Source organism: Aspergillus foveolatus (genome assembly GCF_047715535.1).
Source record: "Aspergillus foveolatus strain CBS 279.81 unplaced genomic scaffold BDW70scaffold_20, whole genome shotgun sequence".
Lineage (NCBI taxonomy): Eukaryota > Fungi > Ascomycota > Eurotiomycetes > Eurotiales > Aspergillaceae > Aspergillus > Aspergillus foveolatus.
In genome coordinates, this window is record NW_027396084.1 from 23,308 (window position 1) to 43,783 (window position 20,476).

At 51.1% G+C, this 20,476-nt stretch overlaps 8 protein-coding genes and 6 non-coding genes across 14 annotated transcripts; 7 read left to right on the forward strand and 7 right to left on the reverse strand.

Annotated features, from left to right (window-relative positions):
• Positions 1-24: 24 nt before the first annotated feature.
• BDW70DRAFT_149767 (major facilitator superfamily domain-containing protein) lies at positions 25-1,775 on the forward strand (the record flags this gene model as incomplete). Its single annotated transcript, XM_073739066.1, has 5 exons — positions 25-288; positions 355-662; positions 705-722; positions 787-1,702; positions 1,749-1,775. The coding sequence occupies 5 exons, from the start codon at positions 25-27 to the stop codon at positions 1,773-1,775; spliced, it is 1,533 nt and encodes a 510-aa protein (XP_073596519.1).
• Positions 1,776-2,699: 924 nt separating this feature from the next.
• BDW70DRAFT_t89 lies at positions 2,700-2,805 on the forward strand. The gene has a single exon. It is a non-coding gene; the product is annotated as a tRNA-Pro (tRNA).
• A 1,027-nt stretch (positions 2,806-3,832) lies between these two features.
• Positions 3,833-4,972, reverse strand: BDW70DRAFT_149768 (uncharacterized protein; the record flags this gene model as incomplete). Its single annotated transcript, XM_073739067.1, has 4 exons — positions 3,833-4,174; positions 4,297-4,649; positions 4,691-4,844; positions 4,892-4,972. 4 exons carry the CDS (start codon positions 4,970-4,972, stop codon positions 3,833-3,835), a joined length of 930 nt encoding a protein of 309 aa, XP_073596520.1.
• A 374-nt stretch (positions 4,973-5,346) lies between these two features.
• Positions 5,347-5,433, forward strand: BDW70DRAFT_t90. Its single transcript has one exon. It is a non-coding gene; the product is annotated as a tRNA-Pro (tRNA).
• A 222-nt stretch (positions 5,434-5,655) lies between these two features.
• On the reverse strand, positions 5,656-6,586 carry BDW70DRAFT_134951 (uncharacterized protein). Its single transcript, XM_073736599.1, has 2 exons — positions 6,156-6,586; positions 5,656-6,103 (listed from the first exon to the last, which is right to left on the reverse strand). Exons 1-2 carry the CDS (start codon positions 6,211-6,213, stop codon positions 5,958-5,960), a joined length of 204 nt encoding a protein of 67 aa, XP_073596521.1. The 5' UTR covers positions 6,214-6,586; the 3' UTR covers positions 5,656-5,957.
• Positions 6,587-7,063: 477 nt separating this feature from the next.
• On the forward strand, positions 7,064-7,150 carry BDW70DRAFT_t91. The gene has a single exon. It is a non-coding gene; the product is annotated as a tRNA-Pro (tRNA).
• Positions 7,151-7,173: 23 nt separating this feature from the next.
• BDW70DRAFT_167739 (uncharacterized protein) lies at positions 7,174-9,388 on the forward strand. The gene has a single exon (XM_073742303.1). The coding sequence runs from the start codon at positions 7,817-7,819 to the stop codon at positions 9,146-9,148; it is 1,332 nt and encodes a 443-aa protein (XP_073596522.1). The 5' UTR covers positions 7,174-7,816; the 3' UTR covers positions 9,149-9,388.
• A 171-nt stretch (positions 9,389-9,559) lies between these two features.
• On the forward strand, positions 9,560-10,781 carry BDW70DRAFT_134954 (concanavalin A-like lectin/glucanase domain-containing protein). Its single transcript, XM_073736600.1, has one exon. The coding sequence runs from the start codon at positions 9,623-9,625 to the stop codon at positions 10,655-10,657; it is 1,035 nt and encodes a 344-aa protein (XP_073596523.1). The 5' UTR covers positions 9,560-9,622; the 3' UTR covers positions 10,658-10,781.
• An 861-nt stretch (positions 10,782-11,642) lies between these two features.
• On the reverse strand, positions 11,643-12,243 carry BDW70DRAFT_159350 (MAPEG family protein; the record flags this gene model as incomplete). Its single annotated transcript, XM_073740679.1, has 3 exons — positions 11,643-11,852; positions 11,926-12,049; positions 12,113-12,243. 3 exons carry the CDS (start codon positions 12,241-12,243, stop codon positions 11,643-11,645), a joined length of 465 nt encoding a protein of 154 aa, XP_073596524.1.
• Positions 12,244-12,667: 424 nt separating this feature from the next.
• On the forward strand, positions 12,668-13,817 carry BDW70DRAFT_167741 (uncharacterized protein; the record flags this gene model as incomplete). Its single annotated transcript, XM_073742304.1, has 2 exons — positions 12,668-12,788; positions 12,922-13,817. 2 exons carry the CDS (start codon positions 12,668-12,670, stop codon positions 13,815-13,817), a joined length of 1,017 nt encoding a protein of 338 aa, XP_073596525.1.
• Positions 13,818-14,722: 905 nt separating this feature from the next.
• BDW70DRAFT_41715 (putative dihydroxyacetone kinase (DakA)) lies at positions 14,723-17,417 on the reverse strand. The gene is made up of 5 exons (XM_073743958.1): positions 17,347-17,417; positions 16,863-17,218; positions 16,207-16,714; positions 15,533-16,158; positions 14,723-15,485 (listed from the first exon to the last, which is right to left on the reverse strand). The coding sequence occupies exons 2-5, from the start codon at positions 16,870-16,872 to the stop codon at positions 14,857-14,859; spliced, it is 1,773 nt and encodes a 590-aa protein (XP_073596526.1). The 5' UTR covers positions 16,873-17,218; positions 17,347-17,417; the 3' UTR covers positions 14,723-14,856.
• A 1,271-nt stretch (positions 17,418-18,688) lies between these two features.
• On the reverse strand, positions 18,689-18,776 carry BDW70DRAFT_t95. Its single transcript has one exon. It is a non-coding gene; the product is annotated as a tRNA-Gln (tRNA).
• Positions 18,777-20,077: 1,301 nt separating this feature from the next.
• Positions 20,078-20,165, reverse strand: BDW70DRAFT_t94. The gene has a single exon. It is a non-coding gene; the product is annotated as a tRNA-Gln (tRNA).
• A 194-nt stretch (positions 20,166-20,359) lies between these two features.
• On the reverse strand, positions 20,360-20,447 carry BDW70DRAFT_t93. Its single transcript has one exon. It is a non-coding gene; the product is annotated as a tRNA-Gln (tRNA).
• Between the last annotated feature and the right edge of the window lie 29 nt (positions 20,448-20,476).

The following is a 20,476-nucleotide window of genomic DNA, read 5'->3' on the forward strand; positions in this document are numbered from 1 at the left end:
TCTGTTTCCGGTCAACGCGCCAGGATGGACACGTTTACACAGGAGAGCCTGTCCGACAAGGGCAACGGAAAAGTCGACCATGTCGAGAATACTACGGAGCAACTCCCTGCGATCGACACCACCCACACCGATGAGGCCATGAAAGTGCTGGCTCGCTACACTGGGGTCGAGTCATGGCAGCCGAGTGATGAGAAGCGCCTTATCCGCAAAGTTGACTGGCGATTGCTGCCCTTGCTATGCCTCACTTACGGATTGCAGTACTACGACAAGGCGATGCTCTCCCAGGCGGTAAGCCGGCGAGCCCTAACTTAGGTACTGGAATACTGTGCTGTACTGACTGGCCTGACACGTCAGGCTCTGTTTGGACTGCGTGAGGACTTGGACCTGCTCATCGGTAATCGATATGCAATGTCTGCAGCCATCTTCTACCTTGGTTTCATTGTCGGCGCGTATCCGACCATGTTCCTTGCCCAGAGATACCCTATCCGCCACGTAGCCGCTGGCACCGTCACGATCTGGGGCTTATGCCTGATCCTCACCCCTCTATGCCACAACTATCGGTCCCTGTACGCTCAGCGATTCTTACTGGGTATGTTGGAAAGCGGAATCAGTCCGATGTTCATGATGATCGTGGTTCGTCTCATGATCCTGCGCCCGACAAGGTACTGATCGTCTAGGGTGGCTGGTATAAGAAAGACGAGCAGGCTCTCCGGATGGGATACGTCTCTCTCTATCCCAATTGCTTCTTGATCGGCACTGCTAATGCTCTAGCACAGTCTGGTATAGTTGTACCGGATACGTCAGCATCTTCTCTCCTCTCGTCAACTACGGTCTTGGCCATATCCAAGGCTCGCTGTCCTCGTGGAAGTACATGTATCTCTTCGCCGGTGCTCTCACAATCACCTGGGGTCTCATCCTCGACTTTGTCCTCCCCTCAGACCCCGTCTCCGCCCGGGGGTTTACCGAACGCGAGCGGTACATCTCCGTCGCGCGTCTGAGGACTAACAACTCGGGCATCCGCAATACGCACTTCAAAATGGGCCAGGTCGTCGAGCTGCTCCTCGACCTCAAGTTCTGGCTGATCTTCTTCACCGCGTTACTGGCTATGATAGCCAATGCGCCGATCTCGACCTTTACCCCCATCATCATCAACTCATTTGGATTTAGTACTCTAGAGAGTCTTCTCCTCGTCATACCGTCCGGTTTCTACGCAGGTACCATGATGCTCATCTTACCATACCTCTCCTACAAGTTTGCGAACAAAGGCATCCGCTCCTGGCTGGTGATCGCCTGTCAGCTCGTCACCATGGTCGCTTCGCTACTCCTTCTGCGCCTTCCGCTGAACGAGACAGGCGGACTTCTCTTCGCATGCTACATCATGCCCACGATGGGTGCCGGGTATGCGGTGCTAATGGGTCTCCAAATCGCAAATATCGCCGGCTACACGAAACGGTCGCTTTCGTCATCGGGCTTGTATATCGGGTACTGTCTAGGCAATTTCGTCGGTCCGCTCTGTTTCCGAGAGCAGGATTACCCGCGATATGTCCCGGGATTTGTGGTCACCGTGGTGACGACCTTTGTTGCTGGGGTTTTGGTCTTCGTCTATCGGGTGGTATGTTTACGGGATAATCGACGACGGGACGAGACGGGCATTCTGGAGGGGTTTGAGCATGCGTATGAGGATGATTTGACGGATAAGACTGTAAGTCCGCTCTACCGGATTGGCTAGGGCCACCTAACGTTTGTAGAATCCGCAATTTAGGTATATGGTGTAGGACCTGGAGATTCGGTTTACTTTCTGCGTCGCGGGATCCTCCAGAAATATAGAATACTGAAAGTGTCGGATATCTCATAGACCCAGAGGTGCAAGGTGTCTCCGTTTGCACCACCCCGCTATGCAATCAGATCAATATTGTGATCGTTTGATCAGTGTGTATTTATAGTTGATGCTCATCGAAGTTACTCCTAGTTCTTTAGACAATTAAAAATGCACTTGACGATCTACTCGTTGACATACTAAACGACAGAAAGCGCACAATGCTACTGGAGCATCCGTGCCATCTCATATAAACGTCCAACAGAAAAAGTGTAATGTATAAAAAAAAAAAAAAGAAAAGAAAAGAAAAGAAGGTAACTGGTTACTCCACTTTACTGCTGGCCAGCAGCCCGTTACCTGTACGGCTGATGGACGAAAGTGAGACTCTACCAGCGAGATTGCACTGATCGACAAAGCCCTCAATTAATAGATAATCACTTGCTTGCTTGGAAGGTCAAAGAGAATGTTAAGTTCTCTAATGAGATACAATCGATGAGAGCGTGCGGCCTAATCTACGTGATCACACTACACCATTACGATGCCTTGTTTGGGGGCATACTCCCCGCCTGTACTGGCCAAATGATGAACGGTCGGGCGTATGCCCATTCTTCATCAGCTCTCCCTCAACAGTTGCTAGGCAGCATTTCTACGAATTTGGCAGTTTAGGCTTAGCGAAGCTCCTTGAGCAAAGATCTTAGAATTGTGGGCTTGGCAATTTTGGATTGGTAATCGGCTTAAAGTAAGATAAATTGTACCAGTACACTTAGAGAACGCGATTCGACACCAAAATCGATACAAAAGTAAAATCAAAATGCAACATGAGAAGGACAGCATAATGAATTATGGAATATAAAACAGTACAAAGCCACGTATCATAACAGAAGCCCGGATGGTCTAGTGGTATGATTCTCCCTTCGGGGGCAGCGCCCGGTACATAAAACATGTATCAGAAATGGGAGAGGTCCCGCGTTCGAATCGCGGTTCGGGCCTTCAGATTCTTTTTTCGCCTATAATCTTTTCGCCTTTTTCTCTCCCCCTTACACAACCAGGTACCTGCCGAGTGAAAGGATTATGGTTATTTATTGTCCTTTTCTTCTAATAGATGAACGAGGTATCAGAGGGGAAGTTGAGAGGGCTGCGTGCGCAATGCTGACCCCGATTGTGCACACTGAGACTGAAACTATTCGCCGTCTTTTCTGATTGCTTGGTGGTGATGGACTATCCTGATTAGCAATATAAGTAGGTAATCATGAATGGCTGGATAGTTAAACCGATTTGAGTACACACCGATTTTCCTTATGGCTCTTTAGGAGTAATCGCAACCAAAGTTCAAGGTGTAGCTATCGCTGCGACTTGATTGTAACCAATATCATAAACCACTTACACAAACGCCCCCAGAGACACACTCATGTATGTTTTGGTTGGTAAAGATAGTACGATTCTACTTACCAGACATAGGCTTTGTTAAGCAACGTATCCCTATAATTATCCAATTGAGCCATAAGCAACAGAAGGATCCTGCTTACCAGCCTATATGGCTGTTTTAGCAAGATCTTCCTAGAGAGATAACTCGTCAAAATTGCAAGTGTCGGGACCAAGTGCTTTTAACCAAGCCACAACCCTCTCCAGACACTTAGCTGTTGGAAGAGCATCTTAATGTAATGACCCAAGCCTCGGTTTCTCTATCTCACCGAGGAAATGAAGAATCGTCTCTGTTTCCTGAAGCGTTGGGATCCCGAAGAAAGCCTCGGAGTGATGTAAGATGGTTCTTGGTGATTGACTCGGAAATATTGAGCTGCATGTTTTCGTGAGCACTAGCATAAAAATTGGTCTGTTAGACAATTTGCTTGAGAACGAATTCGATTGTTCATGTTGAGGCAAATTACCGAGGAAAAAATCGTGTAGCACGGGCTGTGGTCAAGCAGGCTGAACCGGACCGCTTTCGTCTAGTCTTCGCATTCAAAGAGTTCAAGTGCGGAAGTAGGATAATCAGGTTTCCGTTGCTTATCGACCGCCTCAAGTCAATCTTATGCCGCATTTCGAGCAAAGACCACTGCTAGATAGATCGTGCTTGGAGAGAGGGAATTGCCCCGCGGTTGCCCGCTTTCTAAACTGTTGCTGGTCCCATATCGTCTCAGCCAAGAATTCCAGTTGGTTATGATTGAGCACAACATCTTGCTCCTTTGGATTGTTGGGTGGCCGGAGGAAGATTTTATGGAACGCAATCACAAGAGGCGCCCCAGTGAAGCGAATACCGCCAAAATTCCGCATAATCACAGTCTTCTGCGTTCTTTGAAAACGCCCGTTTGTGCTTTTCTCCATTTCCTCCCACTTTTCAATTGTGATCTGGGGCGTACTCTTGTAGTTTGCATGGCCATCCTATGACTACTGCTGCGTCTACAACTTGAGTTCCCCGCTCTGACTCCAACTGGGCCGTCGGGGCTTTTGCACGACTTGTAAATATGGATTGTTAAAATGACCTTGACATCGCCCTGAGATTCTCGATGCCGGAGCCGTACACCACTTTGCAGTTGTGCTGGCGTTTCCGAGTAGGCAACCTCGAGGACAACACTGGGCCAGGTATGGGACCGATCACGGGGAACATGTTCAGGTGTCCAGGCTTCGTCGGCCTCCTTCGCGCCGCCAGCGCCGAAATGGGTAGAGCTTCCAATCTGAACAAGGGAATATTTCAGTCCCATTGGGTCGATGGCATCCAGTAGAATGGTATTGAAGGTTCGCGAAGCAGACTCGTGTGCAAGATGTTTTGTCATTCTTATAAGCAAGACTTCTAGCTCTCGGTCGTAAGCTGCCCAGCGGGAGAAGGGCGATGTTTCTGTTCCAGGAAATGTATCTTGAAGGCTGTCCGGCCAACACCTGTGACTAGTAGCCACTCATTCTCTTTGCCAATGGTGGTCTCACCCTGCTTGTAATCATCCAGGAATTGGTCTCTGCCACGGTAATTACAATGAGGGATAACAGCAGGCGTGAGATATCCGAGGAAACCGCGACCGGCTTCCACAGTGAGGCTCTCCGGGTTCCGTTATTGCCTAACATCATTGTTACTCGAGGATATACTGTCTGAAGCTTGATCAGCAGGAGTTCACTTTGTGACTTGGATCTGGAAACTGATATGTCAATGACATCAATGAGCGGCATGGTTCTCCGTGTTATCCTATGATCTGATCAGAAGCGAACTTTACTCAAACCTGCAGAACACGTGATGCTAACGGCGTCAGAGGAAAGACCATACAACCACGGCCGCTACGGCTAGAGACTCGACTGATAGACGAGAAGCTGAAAACCCAAAGCTCCTTTTTCTATATTAGAGAATTGATAGTTGTGCTTTTGGAGTATATACACCAACAGTTAACACGCAGGGAGACTTGGAGATGCTTTTCCAGGCTTATATAGAGGCCTAAGATGTATACCTGTAGCATATCTGTCAACATGGTGGCGTATTGGCAGTGAACGTCAAGAAAAAAATGAATGAGCGAATGCAGAGTTAGTCTGGGATATAATTTTTAACTTCCGCCTGGATGGTCTAGTCGTATGATTCTCGCTTTGGGCTATTAAGTCTCGAATGCGAGAGGTCCCGGGTTCAAATCCCGGTTCGGGCCCTTACTTCTTTTGCCTTTTCCTTTTTTTTTGTGCCGACCCGAGGTGCAACACTTGATCATCCGCATTCAGAGCTGAGGAGCACCTGACTTTCTTCTTTATTGACCTTCTTTATTTGTGGGCAGAGCTCAAGTGCCGCTTTCGTCACAGGGAAATTTTGCGCGTCGACCGTGGATCCCGGATTCATATGGAATGCCGCTAATCCAAAATATATAGCTTGTTCAACAGCTTCAAGCCCTGGGCCATCTGCTGCCACAGAGAAAAAAAAAAAAAAAAAAAAAAAAAAAAATTTAAAGACATTCACACTCAGTCGCTTAACTACTGATCTGCTGAGCGACGCACTTAGCCGTTGATTCGATCAAGTTCTCGGTCAAGCGACACCGCAAAGGATCAAACAGAGCGCAGGTGGCGCTGAGGGATCAGCCCAGTGCCTCCGGCCAAATAAGAGAAATCCATAGCAGAAAAGCTGTTATCACATTATTGACAGCCACTTACTTAGGCGAGGTGGGATATTTCACCTCGTTACCTACTCCAGCCATTTTTTTCTTCTCCAAGACCACCAAGTACATGAGACGCACAGGGAAACAATAGAGACGACAGAATAAGTGGCCGGAAGACACGAATGAGCTGCCAGCATACTCGTAACGGAGTCAGATGCAGGTTCCCAGCAAGGTACTATATCCCTTTGTGCAAATAAATGGAAACTCGCTTTCGGACTTTGTAGGATGATCGGAGGACGAATGCCATCCTGGACTCGAATTTATATTTATTCCATGCCACATCCCTGAAAACCTTGCTATCGATCCGTCAGTCGTTGGGAGCCTCACCTAGACTGGAACTGTAGATGACCAACCTGCGTACGCCAAGGGGCATGGTGAACATCTTCCATCCGCGGTACCACCCAGCTCGTTCGGGCATACTCTATACCTGAAGGCGTAGACCTTCGTAGCACATCGGCACTCGGCTTGCTAAGCTGGCGCAGAGGATAGTTCACAGACCTGTCGTATTGGTAGCACTAGGTTTCACTCTTATCCTTGAAGATAAGAGGAAGGTCAAAGCCACTTTAACTTGTTGCTGCAGGAGCATTATCCCCGCGACAGTCTGGTAGCGGCCCTTTTATCATTCTAGATACCCTAGAAGCTAATACCATTGAAGTCCTGTTTGCTTTCGTGGCTTGTAAATGAAATCAAATGTTGCAATGGCGGAGGTATATATAGGCAACAGTAGTGGGCCGTGTTAAGAGCCATGGAAGCAGCCGGATGCAACAAAAGTCTGCCCAGTCTGCAGGTAGATGGCGTCTCATAATGGCAACCCATTTTCGGCACTCTGCTGCCTGTGGGCCTTGGCCAGCCAGCGACATTTTGGGCTATACTAGATCTGCTGCCTCGCAAAATGGACTTCAAGTCGAGCTTCACAAGGGGCGTGCCCAAGACCTTCTCAACTGTGCTATAATTGTGCGATGGGGTACGACGACTCGTTGTAAGACTTTCAACAGAAAAAATTAGAAAGGCCTACTGAATGCAGCCACAGCGTGGGTGCAGCAGTTTTCGAGCAAGGACTGAAGCATATATGTAGAAAGAGTGATTATGTACGTACATAGATTAATATAGAGGATATAAATTTTCAACAGTAGCCCGGATGGTCTAGTCGTATGATTCTCGCTTTGGGCTGTTAAGTCTCGAATGCGAGAGGTCCCGGGTTCAAATCCCGGTTCGGGCCCTTGAATATTTCTTTTTTAACCACCTCTCTCCTTATCCTTAATTCTCGAACGGACAACTGCACAATTCAACTTGCTTGCTCTTTACATTATTTTAAACTGCTGATCTGAGTTAGTTTAATTGTTGACCATTATTCACTGGTATGTTCAAGACGGGTTGGGTCTCCAGTCAAGAAAACTGCCCTTCCTCTCCACTTACTGACACTTGTACGCGGTTGTACCAATACTGCATGACAATATTCATTTGACTCGGCAATGACTCCCTAAGTTCAAGGTTTGTCAGCGAAGATACCTTGATTCCAGAAATCGTCAAGGTTTAAAGCCAAATCTTATTGTTGCTAGAATACTACTTGTCTCGTCCCGTCAACATGGCCTCTACTTGGAGCAACATTTAGAGTCCCAATCCATGGGAGTACCAAGGCCAGTAGTAGGATTATCTAGCTTTGTACATGTCCAATGCCGGATAAACCTCGCTTCGTATGCCATATAACCATGCGGGCACTCGTGGCCAATCCGTTCTCCAACCTGTACGGACTCTGACTGGTGGGCGCCATCACGTCCCCCGCTTGTAGTTCTCCAACTGTTCGAGCCCAGAAAGATTGGGAGGATTCGCCGACATTTCTGTCGTTTTCCAAAATCTTGACCTTGCAACTACCTACCTCGTATAAATGCGCACCGTTCCTGCAAAACCCTGGATTCCGCGCGAACCAGGCCCCGATATCGCCTTTATCAATGCTAATGTAGTCGACGTCGAAACCGGCAAGATCATCCCGAATTCGTCTGTCCGGATTGCGGACGGTCTTATTGTAGATGTCGCTAGAGGCAACTACACCCCCCCTTCCAGCTCCACCGTCATAGACCTAAAGGGCCACTACATCTGCCCTGGCCTGATAGACTGCCACGTGCATCTCACTGCAACGCCCGGCAGCACTGCTCTCAGAGACATGTTCTCTGCCAGCCCAACAAGCCTCGCCCACCGCGCCGCATACGTCGCGCGAGAGATGCTCCTCCGCGGATTCACAACGGCGCGCGACACGGGAGGCGCCGACGCCGCGCTGCGCGACGCCATCGCCGAAGGCCTTGTGCCTGGCCCGCGCCTCTTCATCGCAGGAAAGGCACTCTCGCAGACGGGCGGGCATGGCGACTCCCGCGCCGCTTTCCAAGGCGAGGAAGAGAGATGTTGTGGTGGACACTCGCCGTCTCTAGCACGGATATGCGATGGCGTACCCGCCTGCCTCAGTGCCGTCCGCGACGAGCTGCGCCGGGGCGCAGATTTTATCAAGATCATGTGTGGCGGCGGCGTGGCCTCCCCCTCTGATGCGTTGGATATGGTGCAGTTCACGGCAGAGGAGATCCAGGCAATCACGAGAACTGCTGCGTACTCGGGCAAGTACGTGACCGCGCACTGCTATACTGTGGATGCGATCCGCCACGCGGTCAACAATGGGGTCCGCGGGATCGAGCACGGAAATTTTATCGACCTCGAGACGGCAGAGTACTGCAGAGACAGGGGGGTCACATTCACTCCGACGCTCGTAACATACTACGGCATGGCGCAGCCAGCATTCTCGCACTTCCTAGACGAGGCCAGCCAGCTGAAGAACCGGGAGGTCCTTCGAGGCGGCCTGGATGCTCTGGCGGTCCTCCGTGACGCCGGCGTGGCAATGTGCTACGGATCCGATCTTCTGGCGGGCTTGCATCCGCTGCAGAACCAGGAGTTTCGGATCAGGGCTGGTGTCTTGACTGCCCCTGAGATTCTACAATCTGCCACCGTGAACGCGGCCAAGTACCTGGGGATGGAGGGGAAGCTGGGCTGTATCAGGAGCGGGGGTATTGCGGACCTGCTTATCCTCAAGGCGAACCCTCTGGAGGATATCACCGTCCTGGATCGCATTCGAGAGGATTTGGTCGGTCTCTTGAAAGACGGGCGGGTGGTTACCCACAAGCTCGATGGGCTACTTGTCGACCCTCTGTATGATCCATTCCAGGTCCAGCAGTAGAGGGAATAGCTGGCCCTGGGATCAACTTTGCTTGCAGGGTAGAACATAGACAACTCTACTGTATCGTGATTCACCGAGCGCAGTAAAGCAGGCCATCCAGCGCAGCTACAGCAGCAATCTCATAATAACAATAACAATAACAACATAGCAATATTAACAATATCGAATACTAACAGTACCAACAGTACTAACAACTTTTAACAACACTAAAGACACTAAAAATGACAATAATAGGATAACGAAGTAATAAAAAAAAATGTCTCTACACTAAGACATGGCAACTCGATCATCGTGAAACGCTCTGCGAAACATCCAGCTGGCCAGACCGGTCTAGATGCAATATCCACCAATCAGCGATCTCCGCTGGCAATGCCCAGAATAAAGCTGCGGCTGGCTTTTATTTTTATTTTTCTGAAATGGTTGATATATCGGCCATCGGCCCATAGCCTTAGATGATCCAAGAACATACCCACAATGAAGCCGCCAACCCTCATCTCAGCCGCACTCCTCACACTCGTCCTTATACTGTCACCAACAACGACAGCTCACGGCCACAGTCACAACCATAATCATAAACCCCACTCGCACGGCGCTCGTGCAATCTCCTCTCGCGGCCTGGACTCAGGGCCCAATAAGCCTCTGCTGGCCGGGTACAGTCTCACCTGGCACGAAGAATTCAACCAGCCGTCCAGCGGTGCAGTCAAACAGCCCAGTACTGCAAAATGGCTCTACGCTACAGGGCAGAGCTACCCGGCCAGCTGGGAAGACCATGGACTCCATATCGAGTCATATACGGCGAATACTGAGAATATCCATCTTACGAAACAGGGGACGCTATCCATCACCCCGCGGAAGAAAAGCGATGGGCCCTGGACAAGCGCGCGTCTCGAAACAGTCCGCAAAGACTTCAAGGCCGAGCGCGGCGGGAAACTATTCATCGACGCGCGGATCAAGACGGGGTGTGCCGCTGCAGGTGTCGCGATTTCGACACTGAAAAAAACATCGCCTGCGGATGCATTCACCTTTCGCTTCTGGGCACTCGGCGCAGAGATCCGCGGGAATGACCGAGATACGTGCCTGGACTGGCCGGCTGTGTCGGAGTGGGATATCGCTGAGATTGTCCAAGGCGAGGAGACGGTCCATCAGGCACTGCATTGCGGAACCGCACCCGGCGGGCCCTGTAATGAGTCCACGGGCTTGACGAGCAGTGCTCTATGGAGGGACTGCAACTGGCACTACCTTGGCTTCGAGGTCGACCGCACGCAGTTCAGCAGCGACGGGACGGAGATGTGGGAAGACAATACACTGAAGTGGTATCTGGACGGGGTGAAGACGTTTTCGCTAAGCGGGCGGGATGTCGGCAACCGGGATGCCTGGGAGAAAATTGCATACCAAGGGCATTTTCTGCTGCTGGATGTTACTGTTGGTCGGGATGTGACTGAGGATCAGGATGATACCGTGGCGAGCTCAAGGCTGGAGGTGGATTATGTGAGGGTGTGGAACAGGTAAGCTGCTTCGTGTAGTTCTGGGTCTTTTATGAAGAAGTTGGACTACGGTTTGATGGAATAAGGAGTAAAAGTCGCAAGGGACAGGTGATGAGATACCAGGGAACGCAGATACATACTCATAATAGACCAGTAAATCATACAGCTATCTAGATGAACATCCTTGAACTACCTGCTTCTCCCAGACCGTCGAGACGCTCTGCTAGTCCTAATCTGACGTCGAGAGCGCTATATTTAGTAGACGCCTTCTTTTGTTACTGCAGTGCCCCTTTTGACTACAGCGCCTGACCACGATGAGAGAGCCAATACTGACAACTTTCATTCAAGATGGCTCATTGCAGTGCTGCGTCTAGAGCTAGCTCTATGTAGCATCACAAAGGGCCCATTCGCAGGCCACCACTAACAACTAGAATCCCATGCACCGAGCATGGCGCGGCTTACCTGACCTCACTTCATCAGACGACTCGAGATCTTTTCAGTCTACTTCCGTATGTCTCAATCTTTGGGGTCTCGGGATAATGGAGAGTGTGTCTGTCATCGAGGGGAGTATCGCTTCTCTCCCAGCAGTAATCAAGCTTCGTTCTTCGCGGAGATCGAGCTGCATGACTCGACTGATTCTGAGAGAAGACTTCTGCTAGCGGGTACCTCATAACTGGTGATATAGATCTATAATAGATCCTTCAGCTGCGCGACTCACGGCGAGGCGACGTTTGCAGAGGGGAAACCCTACATTAAACCAGAGAAAAACCACAGTCTACCCCGATCCTAACTCTATTACACTGGTTACATTAGATTGCTAGCTGTTACCCTCTCTTAGCTTTAAACACATTGATCTACGGTTTTAACCTCTCTCGGTCTGGGTTTTAAAGCGCCCCGGTGCCTGGAGAACAAAGTAATATGCGCCATTAAACACTCTAGGTAATTCTCATCAAGTATTCTCATCGAGATGGCCCTATTCTATTGAGAGGCCCACGAACCAGCATTAACCTCTACGCAGCCCCATCAAAGGCCTTCCCGGCCTTGACCAGCGCCATAATCGGGATCGAGACACTCCACGCCCACAGCCCTGTCCGCACATAACTAATGGCCTCCGACCTTGCTCCCATATACGCTGCCATATACAGGATCCGCGCACCGAGGTACTCGAGCGACAGCGTGTTGAGCTCGTCTGCGGGGAGTTTGGCGACGTTTCCCGCCAGCTGGTACACATCCTTTAGCACACCGTCCCGGATGACTGGAGATGGATCGCTACAGCGGGTGGGGTCTACATACCATAGCGACAGCAAACAGCGGCAGATTCTCCATGGCATTGAGATGCGCGCCGCGGGCTTTGGCGAGCTTTGTCCAGATCTGCGAGGGGAGACTGGACTTGAGGGTAGAGAGGTTCTCTCGAGGGCTGCATCACAACAACGATAAGTATGCAGACTTGAATAACGAAAAGCTGGCGGCTGGATCATACAGAAGATTGCTAGCTTGACCCCGTGCATTGGCCATCATGGTGACAAAGTAGTAGCCATGGGGGATCAGGCCGATGCCGTATGCGGCAATGATGGAGTGGATGGAGTAGTTTGGTTGCGACGGTGTCGACATTGGGACTTGGATCAAATAAATATGGAATAAGGAAGGTGAATTGTCAGATTATTATCGATCCGTGTTCTCTGCTCTATTGAAGTGTGGCACGGTGAGCATCCTTTATATAGAGGCACAGCAACAGTAAGCAACATAACGGGCGTAAAGGTGAAAACCCATCCATCACAGGCTGACAGCGCTATGCCAATCACAGACACTCTTCTCGAATTCATCTTGTCATTAAGAGTACTTAATACGCCACGTCAGCGTTTCATTGGCTCATAAGGTCCAGGGCCAGTACCTCGTATTCGCGACTGGCGCAAACATAACGTTATGCTCGCTTCCCCGCTCGTTTATTCCTGTTGGCCTTGCACTTTCACCACTTCACCACCACTCTGATCCACCACCAGCTCTTTGACTAATATAAATCCTTGGGTCTAGGCCAATGCCGAATGAGAACAATCAGGCTAGAGCAGGAAAAAGCGGGGACCTGCCCATCCCGGCCATAACAGACGATGCAGTGGAAAGGAAGAGGGTGCTGAATGTGCTGGCGCAACGACGGTACCGTATGTTTCGCGCCATTGCATAACAAGATTACTCTGGTGCTAAGAGCCACAGGAAAGCGACGGAAAGAGCGGCTGCAGAGACTACAGGCGCAGGTCGAGAACCAGGTGGCGGGCCGAGCTGGAACAGACGCAGCAGCAGCAGCAGCAGCAGGAGGAGGAGGAGGAGGAGGAGGAGGAGGAGGAGGAGGACTGAACAATAGCAACATAAACGGCCAGGATCTCTCGCTTCTGTCGGTACCAGTCAATGGCAGGGACAATGACCCCTTTGCACCTCCCCATGCCCAACCCCCATCAGATCTGGACCAGTTCTTCGACTCCCACCCCAACTCGACCGGCGCCGACTTGGACCAGGACCTGTCGCCCCAGCTCCAGCTGTCCGAATCCTCGACCTTCACCTTCCCGGACGACCATATCCTCGAGATCCCCTCGCTGCGGCTGCTTAATGCTGCAGTACAAGTCGCCCTCCGGCTGAACGTCGCCCATCTCCTCTGGGACGTTGATGCAGTGAGCCCGTTCTATCGAGGGGGACATACACAGTCCTCATCGCTATCATCACTAACGTCAATGTCTTCATCACCATCCTCGGTCTCATCGGGCTTAGACCTGGACCTAGACATCGACATCTTCCTTCCTATCCACCTCCACCCAACGCGCACGCAACTCCTTCTTCCGCACCATCCAATCCTCGACATCCTCCCGTGGCCCAGCACGCGCGACAAGCTGATCCAGATCTTCAATCTCCCAGCGCCCGTGCGTCCGCAGTCCGCCCAGGACCCGCTGGGCCTGTTCCGGCTGGTATACGACATGGAGGACGAGGGCGGCGAGGGGGTGAGGGTTACCGGTGCGGACGTGTTTGATCCAGGCAGCTGGGAGATTGGGCAGGTTGTCTTTCGGCGGTGGTGGTGGGCTTTCGAGGCGCACTTGATCCAGAGGTGGGATTGCGTTCGGAGGGCCAGGGGGGAAAGTGCGTTGGCGATGCGCGCCGGTGCTGGCGCTGCTACTGATACTGATGCTAGTGCTGATGAATAAACTGGTAGAAGCAGAGGTGACAGGTCGACTGAGCTATATACGAAAGCTGGGATTGCTGGCACCGGTCCTGTTTGTTGCTTCCCTTGTATGGATCCTCAAAAAATTCCATTTGGAGAAGAGCTAAAGAGCCATGAATAGATATCAGGGACAAGATAACGTCGGAACTCCACTACGCCTTTATTCTTCTTCTGTGGCCAGTTATAACTCACGGCGTTCGATTCCATCGGACTACAGAATTCTGCATATGTAACTGTGCTTGCCAACTTTAGCTTCGACACTGTAGTCCACCTGCAAGACTGTTCTTGACTTTGTGGCCTTCCAAAAAAAAAAAAAAAAGGAACAGAAAAGAAAAGAGGGGGTGGAAATGAATTAAATTATATCAAATTAGACACTTTGATCTAAGACAGCTTGCAAGGATATTCGATTCCTGGACAGGTCATAACGTACTGCCATTGTTCTACTTCACAGTCGAATCTGTCCACTTCTAATCTTCCTAGTAAGCGGGAATTTGCATTATCGAGCATCTCATCGCCAACGGCACATATGGGGCCCTGGTTGACAGTCCTGCTGCTGCAATATTGACCCAGATAACTGGCTAAGATCCAGACCCGCTTTCAAGTGCTCTTTCGCAGTTGTACTTGCTATCATGGTTACGATTCGTACCAATGGAAAGCCAGGGCTAGTGCCGTAGCGAATACTTCAAGAATGCTCAATGCAAGCTGAAGCCCTTTGGGAAACCGTTCAGCCCTCTGGAAACGGATATTGAGGGCCGCGGCCGCGTATAACTGAATACGGCAGGAATAAGCGCCGCTAGCAGCGTAATGGACAATTAGGAATTCCCACAAGCAAGGGAAGGTACTGGCGAAAGTACAGAGTGAGCCGATCCAGAGAGACAAGATGTGATCTGATAAACAGACGTTATACCTCATGTCATCATTATATTATACTAGAGCGACCCGCTAAGCAGGAATAATTACATATATATATATATACGTAGAACCACATGCCAGTGACCAGTGCACTTAAAGAGATAGTGCCGCTATAGAGCGCCCGCCAGCCCAGCGAAGAACTCACTGAGCCCGTAGGCACCTGGATCTGGCACCTTGCCAACCCATTCCTGCTCGCCTCCAACATACACCGCCCGCCCTAGCGACGCCTTCATGTGCTTTGTAGCCTCGGTGCCCTCCTCCGCGGCCTTGGCAGCAGCATGCACATCCCGCTTGTCCGCTAGAGTTTGCGCAAACGGTACGAGCGCGTCGATCATGGTACGGTCACCGACCTGGGCAGGAGTGTACTTCCCAAGCGCGGAGATAGAGTATTTCAACGCAGTGCCCCAGACGTCGGTGTCAGCAGGCGTTTCGGAACCCTTGTCTTGCTCACGGAGGCCGTGGACAAGGGCATTAAGGAAGATGGCGTAGATGGCGCCAGAGGTGCCGTCCATGGTGTTTTCAACGACGGTGACGATGCGATTAACTGTGTGGATGATATCGTCGTTGAGGTTCGCAGAGGGGTCGTTAAAGAGGTCGAGAACGGCCTGGGCGCCGCGCTTGAGCCCGATGCCGCAGTCGCCGTCGCCGACGATGGTGTCGTAGCGGGTGATCTGGGGCTCCGCGTCGATCATGCGCTTAAGAGCGGCTCCGAGGACTTTGCGGACCTTTGTGATGTCCACTATGTACTGTTAGCATTGTGTCAGTAATGGGAGGAACGGGACGTACGCTTGACGTTGCTGGGAGGCTGCTCGGCTGGCTTGGCTCTCTTGACTTCGATTCCAGGGGCATTGCGGTATTCCCACGTCGCAGGCTTGATAGGCGCGGACCAGCCGACCGCCTCAGCGGGTGCGTCGAGGAGCTCAAGGAACGACTTGCCGGGGCCCAGCCCGGTGTCTGCCAGCTTGAGCAGTGAGATGCTGAACCCGAGTCCGTTCAGACTGGTGAGGAAGGTGCCCTGGATAACCCGCTCGGGCTTGATCTGATACGATTTGCCGAGCTGGCGGTAGACCTCGTCGGTGATACCGGACAGTTCGAGAGTGCTGAGACCACCGAGGTTGTTAACCAGCAGCACGAATTTGTCCCCTGGCGAGTGCGTGATATATGATCGGTCAGGGTCATTGTGGTCCAGGATCTGGAGGAGCATCGTCGCAACTAGATCGACGAGAGTAGTCTTGGTGCGGGTAGATCCCGGCTCGTTATGGATACCCATGCCGATCTCAACCTCGCCCTCTGGGATGTGGTCATCCGAGGGCTCTCGACCAGGAACGTGGACGTGCTCCAAGGATGAACCGACCGAGGCAAGATTCTCATTTGCCAGCTGAGCGGTCTTGTAGACCTCTTCAAGCGAGCCACTACATCTTGTCAGAATTTTATTGGATCCGAGCAACAAGACAACTTACCCAGCCTCTGCCAGCGCGCCAACAATCTTCAGGATCAGGACACCGCCTCCAATACCACGGCGACCGACCTTGCCGCCCTTGGTTTTGCCAACACCGGCATCGTCATTGATAGCGAAGAACTCGGTCTTGATCCCGGCAGCGCGCGACTTCTCTGCGGCCATACCGAAATTGAGGACGTCGCCGGTGTAGTTCATTGGAATAATGAGCACTCCTTGTTCATTGTTAACACGCTCCATTGCAGCGATACGGATCTGCTCTGCGTTCGGAGACGCAAAGATAGTACCCGCCGCCGAAGCATCCAGGAGACCCTGGCCGACGAACCCTGCGAACGCGGGTTCGTGGCCAGACCCTCCACCAGATATGATGGCGACTTTTCCTTTCCTCACGGCATCGGGACGACGGAAGATGATCTTATTCTCGCGGTCGAACGCAAGTGACGGGTTGGTGAGCGTCAGCGAATTGAGCGCTGTGTGAACCAGATGGGTGGGGTCTGAGAAGAAGTGTTTTGCTAGGGACCGTTAGCGCACGACTCGACTGTAAAGGACCCTCGATCCGACGCGACGATGCGACGATGATCATGGAGACATGATGTGGGGGTGACAGGCAGGACTGGGGAAGAAAATGGATCGGGCAATGCAGGAAAGAGGAGAACTCACTCTGCACCATGGCGAACCGTGGCACGATCAGCGGCTGGGGATTCCGCGTATGACGTCGAGTTCAGTGCGATGGTAGAATGGTAGGCGTGGGATGGTGGGGTAGCACGAGACGGGCGCGATCACAACTTGCGGATAGAAGACTGTTCTCGAGAAACCAGGACTGGGCTCCTTTATATGCTTGCGCAAGCACCGTGGCGCGAGGGGATTCTGGGCGATAATGCTCCGTCCCCCGTACTCCAAGCGAGACTCTCCAGGAACACAGCGACGGTTACGGTCCGAATCAAGCAGGCCGGCCACAGCGGGGAAAAAGTGGGGAAGCTGGATGCGCAGGGCTACGACTGGACTCTGTACTGTGACTTTGTCTCCTGTCAGCCTCTCTTCATGTACTCTCAGTGGTCTGATTAGTCTGATGATCGTAGGGACATGGGTCTTGCTCGTCTACGCTCGTCTCCATCGTCCGTCTCAATCGCAATGGCAGGCTTACCTGGTGGAAGTTGCAGCCGTCACTTGGGCGAAAACTGAAAGGTGAAGACAGACCAGCGATCGTCTATTTCGACAGCAAGGAACGCTAAAGTACGTCAAGTACGTCGAGTACGCTAAGTCGAGGAAAGTTTTCGGATAGGAACACTCGGGTCCATTGTGAGGGAGGGTGTCGGATAAATAGGTACGTAGGCGGAAACAGTCGTCCTCCTGTCCCAAGCCAGATGACTGCCGTGACTTGCGTAACCAGGCCTAGACAAGGCAAGGAGCCTTCGATAGCTATCGTACTTTTCTTCTTGCTTTTTTCCTGCTCACATGAACAGCTCCAGTGCATGACCCCATCCATACATCAGGAACTGCTCACAAATCCGGAAACAGATCGGAGGCCCGCCGATGCCTGCGCGTCGGGTTACCGTGTGTGGCAGTTCCGCGGCCAGTGTCATCCTTCGAGTGTCTTCTGAGGAGGGAGCAGGACAGTATCGGTGCTAGAAAATGCCAACGACCTGTTTCTACTATCTTTTCAGTCTCGCTCTCAACGACTCGTATTCCCTTTTCGACTGGTCCCTCTCGCCCGACAGCCTTTACCCCACATTTGTCGGTCGAGCTGACCTTCCACCTTCACCTTCGCTATACGGCTATACGCAGGGTATCGATATCAAGTGGCCAAGCATGCGCATCGATGGCAGTGCCATCGATGCGATCATATGCGATCATGCTGAAATAATCACGTATTCTATGCGCCATCTGCATTGTGTACAAGGCCATTGAAACGTCATCTCCAACTTGAAGGGCATTGGAGCTTCTTCGGGCTATCCTTGCCCGAATAATCTCCAAAGGTCATGCGACTATAGCGCGCAGGAGGATCCCAAATAATGGCTGCCTCGGAGGATATGCGTGCGATCGGTGCTGGACTGTGCTGCAATTGACAGTCCAGATATTGAGATTACGGACGGGAGCTGTGGACGGACACATCCCAGGGGCCGCGGCCGTTCCAGAACGCCGGGGACGGCGGATCGAGAAGCTCGGGCTCCCACGTGAGCTCCTGACGAGCGTGCGTGCGTACCGTGGGGCGTCTTCCTAGCGGTAAACCTGCCATATTTGTGGTGCTGGGCAGGCAGCAAGGGGTTGCGGTTCCTCATTTAGGTTGGGGTATTCGTGATTCTCGGCCGGCTGTAACCACGCAAGGCAAGTACTGTAAACAATCAATCTACAGAAGGTACTTTTATGCTTCTTTCCGACCAAGCCTTTGGCGGTAGTATTCCAGTAAGATAGCGGTGCAGAGTACAGTCTGGATGTTATTATAAGGAAAGAAAAAAAAAAAGGAATAAGAATAAAATAAAAAAGAAAGGTCCTGCCCGGGATCGAACCGGGATTACCAGATGTGACTCGGATTGATATCAGAGTCTGATGTCATGACCATTAGACCACAAGACCTGATTGGTTGAGATAGCCTTCAATAATAATGTTATATAAGTTGTATTCCAAAACTTCAATTTTTACCTTCTGTTCCATCGCTACTTGTCATGTTAACCACTCTGCTACACCGTCACGGTTCAGTTACTGCAAGCTTGCCTTGAAAGGTCGTCCACATCCAAGCTTCTGCCGTAACGTCTACTTGTTTTAATTTGATTCCATCATAATGTGCTCGGTAGCTGATAGGTATTTGCTCCGGCACGGCGAAGATATATATTCGACAACGCTTCTTTCCAGGGAAACAGCCCATGTTATATATTGAGGCAACCGACGGCTCTTAAAAAATTACCACGTCCCAAACACGGAGAAATTGCACTTGGATACACATAGACAACCCGGAAAACTACCCATAACGCCGAGTCTTGACATACGCCGGAACCTGTCTCCTAGACAGACCCGGGCATATGGGAGAGATGCTGGGAGTCATGGAGGACCTTCAAGTTGGACGCTCTAAATTCATGAGCAGACTGAGGTGTTAACCACTCACATCAATTCCTGGGGCAATTGGGACCTCGCCGGACCCGCATTTAGACAGTCACACCTTCCATCACAACATAACGCCTTCACCAAACCACCACCATTTGGCTCGCAACTAAAGCAAAGCATTAAAGTACCCGCCAGCAATGCGCCGGAGGGCTTGAAAACATCCGATGGGCGACTATTGTGTGATAACCTATGAATATGGAGCCAAAGAAAGATAGCGTTCACATGCACAATCAGATTATGGCTCATCATACATCAGGTAGTGAATACATGGTTCTCAAAACAGCAGTGAATAGTGTCCATTATAATGTTGCATCAGAATCACGGCATCCTGATGTCAGGACGGCAATTGTCCCCAGATACTACCTGACAGCATGACCGCTGAAGACAACTATTATGGCCGAGAGTGAAGGATTGTTGCGTAGGGATGTACCTGCAAAGCAGCCGGTCCGGACCATCCCCTCACAAGTAGGGGTCCAGACCGGTCGGGGTGCCGACTTCAGAATACTTGTTTGTCCGCTGGTAAGTGTTCACACCCTCTCATTCATCCCAGCACGGTACAACGCCGCCAGCTGTTCTGAGGTCCAGGGTTATACTTGGTTATCTCAGCGCACCAACAAACCTCCTTGTCGTCATAGACCACAGACGCGCAGTAAAAACAGTAACCATCATTAACCTTGACCATCAGCACGAACAATCGCACAACTCCTGGTACAAACTGATAATAATATCGGCACCCTTGGTCGAGTGAGGACCAGAAAGAACAAAAAGGAAATAAGAGGTCCTGCCCGGGATCGAACCGGGATTACCAGATATGACTCAGATAGATATCAGAGTCTGATGTCATGACCATTAGACCACAAGACCTGTTTGTTGTTGACCGGCTGAAAATTTTGACTGTTGAGATAGAGCTTATTTTGCAGCCAAAGCCGAACAAAAAGTGGGTCTGCCCTGAGCAAAGTCGTGTAGTCGACCGCGGGAAGGCTAAATTAGGTGAAGGGCGTTCCGCGGAACAAGGCTGAAAGTGAAAAAAAATTAAGAGATAAAAAATGGTAAATAAGAGGTCCTGCCCGGGATCGAACCGGGATTACCAGATATGACTCGGATAGATATCAGAGTCTGATGTCATAACCATTAGACCACAAGACCTATTTGTTGCTATAGCGTTTTCCTTACAA

Coding starts and splice junctions, on each gene's coding strand:
- BDW70DRAFT_167739 (XM_073742303.1), top strand. CDS start 7,817: ATGCGCACCGTTCCTGCAAAACCCTGGATTCCGCGCGAACCAGGCCCC.
- BDW70DRAFT_134951 (XM_073736599.1), bottom strand. CDS start 6,213: ATGTGGCATGGAATAAATATAAATTCGAGTCCAGGATGGCATTCGTCC. Junction 6,104..6,155: donor GCATTCGTCCTCCGATCATC/CTACAAAGTCCG, acceptor GGGATATAGTAC/CTTGCTGGGAACCTGCATCT.
- BDW70DRAFT_134954 (XM_073736600.1), top strand. CDS start 9,623: ATGAAGCCGCCAACCCTCATCTCAGCCGCACTCCTCACACTCGTCCTT.
- BDW70DRAFT_41715 (XM_073743958.1), bottom strand. Junction 16,159..16,206: donor GGCGCGCTGGCAGAGGCTGG/GTAAGTTGTCTT, acceptor GACAAGATGTAG/TGGCTCGCTTGAAGAGGTCT. Junction 15,486..15,532: donor GCCTCCCAGCAACGTCAAGC/GTACGTCCCGTT, acceptor AACAGTACATAG/TGGACATCACAAAGGTCCGC.